At 35.8% G+C, this 10901-nt stretch overlaps 1 protein-coding gene across 1 annotated transcript; it reads right to left on the bottom strand.

The window, feature by feature from the left end:
• Positions 1-2721: 2721 nt before the first annotated feature.
• Positions 2722-4431, bottom strand: LOC136853931 (ATP-dependent RNA helicase glh-2-like). The gene is made up of 2 exons (XM_067129827.1): positions 4404-4431; positions 2722-3167 (listed from the first exon to the last, which is right to left on the bottom strand). The coding sequence occupies exons 1-2, from the start codon at positions 4429-4431 to the stop codon at positions 2722-2724; spliced, it is 474 nt and encodes a 157-aa protein (XP_066985928.1).
• Between the last annotated feature and the right edge of the window lie 6470 nt (positions 4432-10901).

The following is a 10901-nucleotide window of genomic DNA, read 5'->3' as shown; positions in this document are numbered from 1 at the left end:
TGCTTATAATGAGCTGCTGATATATTCCACCTGTTTATTACTTTCTCGTTTAAATTACTAACGCTTTCTGTTATATATATATACATATATATATATATATATATATATATATATATATATATATATATATATATATATATATATATATATGTGTGTGTGTGTGTGTGTGTGTGTGTATACATAGCTATGTTTGTGTATAAGATAAGCAAGAAAGAACAATTTGGGCAGATAGGTTTGTGTAATCAACTCCTATCTAAATATTCTACAAGTCCAAGCATTTCATCCGTTTCTCAATGAGCGGATGGATTCGCGCTGTGATGTGGCGTCACCGTTGTCTGATTACGGGGTGTTTTATATGAATCTTTTTATGAATACTCTTGCTACAGAAAGTATAAAATATTTTTGTACAAAAAGTCCCATTGTAAAATTAAGCTTCCCCTCTCTCTCTCCCGAAGGCAAATCCGGCAGACCTATCCTGACAATATCCTCTGATCTGAAATGAAAAAAAGTCATACATTTTTCGGTTTGCCAATTGCAAAAGCGTTCAGGTTAGGTCAGTTAGGCCTATATTGTCTGACATGCTATCAGGTTGAATGCGCTTAAAGAGAGAGAGAGAGAGAGAGAGAGAGAGAGAGAGAGAGAGAGAGAGAGAGAGAGAGAGAGAGAGAGAGAGAGACAGACAATTGATGTGGACATGAAAGTAAACAAACCATTTCCGGTAATTGTTCAAAGGCTTCGCATTAACCGAGTGAAAGACGAATATGAATTTTCGATAACCAAGATGGCGACTAATTCATCTCCTGGTTGTTTTCTGTACCCAAGCATTACAGAAAATAAGGTTATCTACGCCTCACCGGACAGCAGGAGCGGCAGTATGTGCTTTTAGCTTAAATGTCTCTTGATTTTTTTTGTTTTTGTTTTGTTAGATGTTTCACAATCATTGGCAAATCTTAAGGATGTATTTTTTGTTTACAACAGAAACGCGGTTTTTGCTCTTACGTCTGTGTATCAGTCTGCCTTTCAATGTTACTAGGCTTTTTACTACACAATGTCTCAGCAGCGGGTATGAATCAGGCTTGACCACTTTTCCCACAGTAATAATTCTGGTCGAGTGAGGCAATCTTGTTAGGCTGGTCTTGCCTTCTCCAACCGATCGCCAAGAACTCGGCATATATTACGTCGATTGTCGAGACTGACAAGTTTTAATTTCTAAAACAAGGGTGATCTCAGCTTACTTAAATGAAAGCCATCAAACAGCCATGTTGCTTACTTAGATTCTACCAACATGCTTGCAACTACCGGGCAAAGCCAATAGGTACCAAACTATTACGCACTGGAGTATATATAGCACAACTTCCCTTTACCTATTATTTTTTCATTCGTTTCAGAGTACATGTAATCTAACAACTACATGAAACATTTGCTGTAGGAAGTATTTATTACTAAGCCGAAGTATTTACGACTAAATCGAAGCTTAACATTTACAACAAAAAGTAAAGCCGATTAAGAATAAAACTTTCTTACCCCAGGCTAATTATTTTCAGTTAGCACGTAAGAGTACAAGCAAACCTTAATCTAGACTATAATGCAATATGAAGAACCAGCATTTGGCTAGGTAAATTATAAAAAAGGCGCGATACATATGAACAACAATGACAGGGAAATTGCTTTGTCCTTGAAGGCACTATATTTAAAAGGTGTTCTCAGGAAAGTGTCATATCCAAGATATTCATCCATAGAATTCAAGGTAACGGTTCCTATCTGTATGTATTGATAAAATACAACAAAAAAAGAAAAAGAAAAGGAAGATATTATATAGGTTAAAACAGCATGAAATAAATTATATAAACCTTTCTCCATAAGCATGGTTAGACCTTCCAAACCCAGAAGATTTTAATGGTTAAGTGACTCGTGCCAAAAGATATTACTTTTCACATCACCTATTGCAATTTAAAAAGAAAATATAAAGTCATTTTACCTCTATATTAAGAGGAACATGACTCATACATGCAAACAATACCTTTGTGTCATCCCCTTAAAAATCAACTGCCTATGGTTTTCCTATCAGCCATAAACGGAACCAACCACATCTAGACCTATAAATAATTTTTTTTGCATTGAAAATCACATACCTTACCGGGTTACTGCAGAGTACAGTTGTTTTATCGCTCGTAAATCAGTTACAAAATGACCACACGTATTACTTCCGATGGTGCTTCCGCATGAAAGATAGGCCTATTTCCTTCTCATTTTACCAGTTCTGCTGTTGTAATAACTGGTAGCAATTTCTGTTGCAGAATGCAGTTCACACAAAAGTTCTGGAAAATTAGTAAATAAAGAAGTATTCAGTCTATAATAATAATAATAATAATAATAATAATAATAATAATAATAATAATAATAATAATGTGCGGATACCTTCTCTGAGCGCAGTTGCATTGAAAATTATAGCTGTTTCCACGGCATTTAATTGATACAGTCTTCTCTATTCGTCTTATTATCTTTTATTTATCGACATGTAGCTGTTATATCAGGTGTCCTAAGGACATGTAAAGATTTCTGTTGTCTTAGGTTTATTTCCTCTAACGTGTCGACAGCGCACTGGGAGTCATTTATGAGAGTATAAACACAAGAGAATTGAGATAGGTGATGTACAGGTATTTATAGCAGGCAGGGAGTTTACAATCGGTGGGTTGGTCAGTAGGCAAGAATTTTAATTAGTCATAGGTTGGTGATGAAATCTGTCCCTGAGGGGCTGAGATCTCCTAGGCCTAACCCTGAGGCGTTGAGATCTCCTAGGCCAAATCCTGAGGCGTTGAAATCTTCTAGGCCTAAACCTGAGGTGTTGAGATCTCCTAGGCCTAACCCTGAGGCGTTGAGATCTCCTAGGCCTAACCCTGAAGCGTTGAGATCTCCTAGTCCTAACCCTGAGGCGTTGAGATCTCCTAGGCCAAATCCTGAGGCGTTGAAATCTTCTAGGCCTAAACCTGAGGTGTTGAGATCTCCTAGGCCTAACCCTGAGGCGTTGAAATCTTCTAGGCCTAACCCTGAGGCGCTGCGATCTCCTAGACCTAACCCTGAGGCGTTGAAATCTTCTAGGCCTAGCCCTGAGGTGTTGAGATCTCCTAGGCCTAACCCTGAGGCGTTCAGATCTCCTAGGTCTAACCCTGAGGCGTTGAAATCTCCTAGGCCTAACCAGCAATACCCGTTAGACCTAGGAGATCTCAACGCCTCAGCGACAGATTTCGTCACCAATCTGTGCTGAGGCCCTAATTAAAATTCTTGCCTATTGACCAACCCACCGATTTCAATCACCTGCCTGCTATAAATACCTGTACACCAAGTATCTCAATTCACTAGTTTTTATACTCTAATAGATGACTGCCAGTGCGCTGTCGATACGGTTAGAGGGAATAAACCCAAGACAACAGAAACCTTTACATGTCCTTAGGAAACCTGATACAACAGCTACATGCTGATGAAAAAGATTAGAGGAATAGGGAAGACTCCCTATATATTAAATGCCGTGGAAAAATATAATAATAATAATAATAATAATAATAATAATAATAATAATAATAATAATAATAATAATAATAATAATAATAATAATAATAATAATAATAATAATAAAGCGCCGGAACAATCGCATGGCTGATCACTTGACAGAAATCAAATATCACCTTACAGTAAATAATGAACCGTATTCAGTGCTTTGAAAGTTACCTTGACTGCTTATTCCCAAAATAATATGACAGAATATGAAACATCGACTATCATTATCATATGCTTCATCATTACGCGATTTCGTGCAAAGAATGAATTGTAAAATGGCTTTACAATATAAATACACTTATTCAGCTGCCCGATATATACTGATGACGGCGAAGGGATCTAGAACTCTTCCTTTCAACTGGTTTATTATCAGAATTCCTATAAATACAGGTAAGTGTTCAAAATGGGCGATTAATTTCACAATTAAATGGTCTTTGAGAGCGGAGATAAGCATTCAATATGCATTTAACATGTTAAAGCCGATAAATGTCAACAGAAATTGATTGCATATCACGGATATGTGTACAGTTACTGCCAATTATTTTCGCTTTAAATGTTCAAAGATGGTTTATTCATTTAAATTTACTTTTTATCGGTGGCTATTCGTCACTTTGTTATAGCTTTACCTGCAACTTTGTAGGAGAGAGAGAGAGAGAGAGAGAGAGAGAGAGAGAGAGAGAGAGAGAGAGAGAGAGAGAGAGAGAGAGAGAGAGAGAAATGAGTCATTTCCTTTCTTACTAAATATTATCTCAGGAAATACTACTTACATATGTAATACACAATCATATCATAACAAAAGGAAAACACGAACAGTTGGACATTTAAAGCAACGTTCAGATTTTTTTTACCTCGTTCCTGATAGGAGGTTTTGCCCATACTTAAAACGATGTTTATTTTTTCCTTTAATAGCTGCGTTTGAGATGGTCAACAATAATTGAAATTATGAACTGCATAATAATCTATCTGTTTTCCTTTCTGTACATTTGCTTATCTATCTGTCTTACTGACCCTCCGTCTGATTTTTTTTTTTTTATCACCACATCACAGACGAAAGCAGAGAAAATTTTCTCCACAACTGTCACAGACTGACTTATGATAAGCACAGTAATAAAAGTTGGACTTATTATTTCACCGCAGATTTCCTTCAACTAAGAGGGTGGTTGCAGGATTTTCAAGTAAAAGTAAACTTTTTAGCATTTGGTATTTAGAAATATTTACATTTTAACATCAATAAAAAACAATAACAATCCTTTAATAATCTGCCTGCATCGTAAACGAAAGTGTCGGTGCTTGTGGAAAAATGGGGGGTTGGTTGGTTATCAAATTACCTGCAAGGACGCTAAACGAATATTGTCACGACGAACTGACATGGATAGTTTACCAGCAGGTTATATCACAGGGAATCTGAATTGTTTGCTTTTAATCTTCCCTTGGACAACTTTCATATTCACTGCCAGGTATAAAACAAAGTTATATTTCTAACGTTTTCTCCTGCGCCATGGTATTACTTACGGCTATCTCTGAAAATGAATGGGTCCTTTTTCATTCATTTCGTTACTGTAAAGAAATATTCTACTGCTTATCTATTTTAAGATGTTCTGATATTTTCGTGTGTTGGGAAATTTAACTTTATTAAAACCAGATGTATGAGAAAAAATATAGTTTTTTATCGGTAAGAGAAAGAAAACCTTCATTTGAAACTGCTTTTAAAATAAAACCAGATAAAAAGCAGCTAAGCAAATAAATGAAAATGTACTGTCAGCAGTTTTCCGAAATTTTCATTTCTTATTTAGAAGCTTCTCTCTCTCTCTCTCTCTCTCTCTCTCTCTCTCTCTCTCTCTCTCTCTCTCTCTCTCTCTCTCTCTCTCTTTGTATAGGCTGGCAGGCAATATGAGCTTAATGTACCTATGCCGAAACTGTATTTGGTTAATCAAAGTCCGCATGATTTATTGGTCAATTCATGGGATAATTTGTCATGATAAATTTAGCGGGTAACTAGCCAAATGATTTACCGGATGAATTGCTTTTAGAGCGAGAGATGGCTAACTTTAGCAGTAAGATATTACTAAAAAAATGTAAAAAAATAATTGCTGAAGCTAAAGGTATTTATTTTACGGTCTATATTTCGCAATCACTAATAATAAAGCGATGACGCCATTACTCTAGGGTTGGGAATTTCAGACACATCTCTTTGTTACGGCATTGCAACCTCAAGGAAATGACGTAACCCACATAAAATAGCACAATGGCCGGGTCAAGGGCCAAATGTAAAGCTCCATGACAGATAAATGCAGTGAATAGTCCATGTGAGCATAAATATTTACATTTTCGTTTATGTGCAACTACAGTACAACCTTCCTACCCACTAGCGTCAATACGTGTATGAACACATACACGCATACATAAATATACTTTAATGCATTTCCCTGTAACAAGGGGAGGCTCCAGGGAACAAAAATATAGCGGTTACTACCCCATTTGTAATTTCACTGGTGAATCGTAGATGAAACTCTATGCAGAAAACTTCCATTTCAGGACATTAGCTCCCTACATTTGCACAGACCGGGGGCTCGTCAAAGCCTTCACACAAACCGCGCCATTCAAACCTGGCTTGCATATACTCTTGAAGTTTCCTAGAAATAAAGGTCTTTTCTTCCCCATGTTTCTTTCCCGTTATATATTCAATCCATTTTTTTTAGGCCTACCTCAAGTCTCTCATGAAACATCTGCATTTAAAGCTCTTTACGAACCAATGATCATCTAGTCTTTCTACATGAACAGACCATATCTAAACGGAAACATTTTTGGTGTTCTATATCTCTACATGTCTAATCCTTTTCTTTCTTATTAAGACACCTATACAACGTACAAAGCTCAGATTATCAGCATCATATTTTTCTTTTATCATGAAAATGACCTTTTATAGCTGTGTAGAGATACAGAACACAGGTATGGTCTGTTCATGTAGAAAGACTGGAGGATCATTGGTTCATAAAGAGTTTTAAATGCAGATGTTTCCTGAGAGACTTGAGGTAGGCCTGAAAAAGAGATTGGATATGTAATGGGGAAGGAAGGACCTTTATTTCTGAGAGGTGCATGCCAGAGTTGAATGGCGCAGTTTGTGTGGAGGCTCTGACGAGCTTCTGATGAGCCCTCGGTCTGCGCATATAATCATCACACAAACGAAAGCTCAGATACTGCCAGTAACGAATAACCTGCAAGAAATATTAGGATACAGAGAAGACGAAAATCCCACATCCTGTGATTAAGGAAGGAAACGGATGATGTTTTTTTTCTTGTATTTTTTCTATACCAATGGGAGATGAGACGATAAAACAAGCGGCGTCGTTAAAAGGACAGTCTTAGGCGTCTTTATTATATTCTTTTTACCTCGATGGAATTTCCAAGAGAGTTACTTCTTTCTTCAAAGGCTAAGGTTTTTTTTTTCTGTCCTTTGAAAGAAAATAAAAGGAATATCGCGTGGGGATATAGATCGATTGATAGATAAGTAGAATGATATAACATGGAGTTGTTGTTGTGCTATTACTCTATCTTTTTTGAATTTTACAAGGCTGGTTTCCACATATTGTTAAACAGCTTTTTGATTCTCTTGATATAAAGTATGGTACTACAATAGAAGATCAACTGCCAATAAATATTCAGTAAATAAAGAATATAACAATTTAAAGTTGCAATATAAATGTATAGTTAACATATTAACTCCGGATACAGAAAAAATTTGTGGAGCTTTACAAAGAAATGGTTGATAATTGGAGATAATTTCTCCTCCCCCCCCCAATAGAAAAAAACATGGAATACCGAAAACTTAATAAAAAATTCTAAAAGTTAAAAAATTCTGTCTGACATGAATTTAGTGGTTACTGAAGTAGATTAGCGTTATTTGAATGCCACCGAAAAACTGAACTCTTCCTGGTTACAATTCATCAATATTTGATTTTCAGGCGTACTTCTCACCTAATGCTAACAAATTTGTAGATTTTTCCTCGGTCGGAATTATTTAAGATGAATCCATGAAAAATTCCGTGAAACTGAAGGAATGTGGTCGGTGGTGGTATCATGGCGCAGTGATATAATATATTCATTAGCTGTTCCAGATCTTCACGTAATCAGTGAGAGCCAGCTGTTTTGGCTTCGTAAATGCTGCTGTTAAATCACAATGACCGACTTTTACCTCACGTAGTTGGTCTGGAATGAACTCATTTGGAATTCTGACTGTTATTTCACCGTGCACTTTGAAAACCAAAGAAAACTGTTTAATTAATTTGGCGGAAATATCTAATCGGTGTTTTGTTTTACTCTCAAATTCCAAATATAATTTCAAAATTAGGTCTACTCGAACATTCTCAGTAAAATGTCAAGGATAAAATTTGTCAAAACGTTAAAACTGAATCTTAGAAGGCTGGTTTCCACATACTGTTAAACAGCTTTTTGATTCTCTTAATGTAAAGTATAGTACGGTACTACAATAAAAGATCAACTGCCTATAAATATTCAGTAAATAAAGAATATTTATAACAATTTAAAGTTGCAATATAAAAGTATAGCTGACATTAGAATTTTCATTTCTTTTTAAATTTGGCAAAAACGCGCTCGCGTAAACCGCAAAATCTCATAAATATTTTTTTTTTCATCCAAAAAAAACTTGTTTTAAAAAATAAAAGTTTTTATTTACTGTAGATACAGGCAATGTTAAATCCCTATGAAGGGTACAATACCCAAGTGTATATGCTGACATGAACTGGGATCAGCTAACTGAATAAATCTGTTATTTTGAAGGAGAAGAATTCAGCAACACAAAACCTACATTTTTTTTTCGGAATACAAGCTAAAAGAGCTGTTCATATGTGAGACACATTGCGCCAAATGTAAAGCTCCATGACAGATAAATGCAGTGAATAGTCCATGTGAGCTTTTAGCAGCAAATACCTTCCTACCCACTAGCGTCTCTACGTCTACGTTATACCCCATTTGTAATTTTTACGTTTTTAAAACTTCCATTTCAGGACATTGGCTCTACATTTGCACAGACCGGGGCTCGTCAAAGCCTTCACAAACCGCGCCATTTTTTTTTTTTTTTATTCCGCTTGGGTATCTTTTCTGTGTTAATCCTTCAAGGTACCTGAAATATGCAACAACACTGGATAGCTAGCAGAAAATAACTGAGACCAGTTAGGGACATGGAAACTTCGCAAGGGTAAATCAAACAGTCAGCTCTACGTATTGTGATCCATAATATCACTGAGGCTTCAACATTGCTTATTACTCTATTTATCACACCTTTTGTAATTATTCCTCGTTCTATTCACTGGTGTTACGGTTCTTGTTCCACGGCCATGAGATCGAGATCGAGAGGCACCCAAAGCAGTCATTTCTAGGCTCTTATTTTTGCTGTTTTTCATGGTTTATTTAAACGTCTGTTAGAAATCTCTGAAAATCCGTGTTCAGATTAAAAAAAAAATTACATCGTGATAAGAAGGATTCTGAAGTCATCTCATCAGCAACGGGAAAAAATCCTAGACTATTTCAAGGTTCTCTAGTTTTTCTCAATTTTAGCTTTGATATTAATGTTCATATTAAGATTTGTGAACACAAATAGGTCACAGTTCAAGTGTTGATTTTACACACACACACACACACACAGACATATTATATATATATATATATATATATATATATATATATATATATATATATATATATTTATATATATATATATATATATTTTGAAGGATAAAATACAAAATACATACATACATATGTACATACGATATATATATATATATATATATATATATATATATATATATATATATATATATATATATATATAATATATATATCTCTCTTCCAACTGGCTCATATATAAATACTAGGGTATTCTGAAACAAGCTTTTAGGAATTATCAGTAAACTTTGCTTGAAGTGAACAATCATTAATTTATTTTCCATAACAAGAAACATTGCAATGAGAGAAAATAAAAACGAGGACGCAAGTGTGGAAATGAATGTATTACTTTGAAGGAAGCTGTCATGAAAGCTTTCCGCCATGTTATTTTATAGGAAAATTCATAATTTTTCTCCTGTTTAGTATGAACATTTTCATGAAGCCGCTGAAATCCGTAGCTGAATCATGCCATTAAAGAAATGAACACGAACAACGATATCAACGTTTTTGTGAGTACTGAAGAGGACGAAATGTATTATGAAAAGCATTTTTTGGGGTAATTATCTGATGATAAAAAAAAATGTAAAAATTAGTTCCTCTTTCGCTTCACAGGCAATTCATCCGGTAAATCATTCTGGAAGTTAACCAGTATACATATCCTCTGAATTGGCAATGTATCATCCAGGCTTTGATTAACCAATTACAGAGTTGCTCGTCATGCCATTCTAGAGAGAGAGAGAGAGAGAGAGAGAGAGAGAGAGAGAGAGAGAGAGAGAGAGAGAGAGAGAGAGATATGCGTAACTTATAATTGAAGACAATACACATAATGATGGTGCTAATTGATCAGAGGTCTTCCACTGAACTAATTGATGACAAAGATGAATTTGCTATCACTGCAGTAGTTTGAGAGAGAGAGAGAGAGAGAGAGAGAGAGAGAGAGAGAGAGAGAGAGAGAGAGAGAGAGAGAGAGAGAGAGCTAAAATATATCTTACGGCGATTTCTTCAGCATCTTTTTAAAAGTGACTCTTCCAAGCATCAGTTTCATGACGTACCTAATCAGAACCCCTTAGGAGGTAGTGCCGTCAGTGCACCTCATGCCGTGCACTTTAGGTATTACAGAAGGTTCTTTGCGGCGTCCTTCGGCCCTTACCTGCGCCCCTTTCATTCGTTTTACTGCATCTCCGTTCATATTCTCTTTCTCCTGTCTTAATTTCCAACCTCTCCTAACAATTGTTTCACAGTCCAACCGCGAGGTTTTACTCCTGTTACACCTTTCAAACCTTTTTACTTTCAATATCCCTTTCAGCGTTGAATGGCCTCACAGGTCCCAGCGCTTGGCCTAAATTTTATATTCCCTGCCTTTAAAATATCTGAAATTTCCCCCGGTGAGATTTAGAATGCCCTCAAGAGCCAGTGGCCCACATGAACCAATCACTGACTTCAAAGACCTTCAGCGATGATGTCTCCCGAACGAATACTAATGCTAATATTAATACTAACTTTCATAATATTACAGAAGAGGCATTTTGTTGTCATCTATTATCTATATTAATCAGCCGTTAGATGTTATGTAAGCTTCAACGGCGTTGCAATTGCTTTTTGTTAACTTAAGGCTGGCTGTCTTGTTAATATTTGTGTAAAAATCTGTTTTCAAAAGGTTC

Source organism: Macrobrachium rosenbergii, chromosome 28 (assembly GCF_040412425.1).
Source record: "Macrobrachium rosenbergii isolate ZJJX-2024 chromosome 28, ASM4041242v1, whole genome shotgun sequence".
Classification (NCBI taxonomy): Eukaryota; Metazoa; Arthropoda; class Malacostraca; order Decapoda; family Palaemonidae; genus Macrobrachium; species Macrobrachium rosenbergii.
Note: the sequence above shows the minus strand (reverse complement) of the source record. Positions and strands in the feature narration are given on the sequence as shown.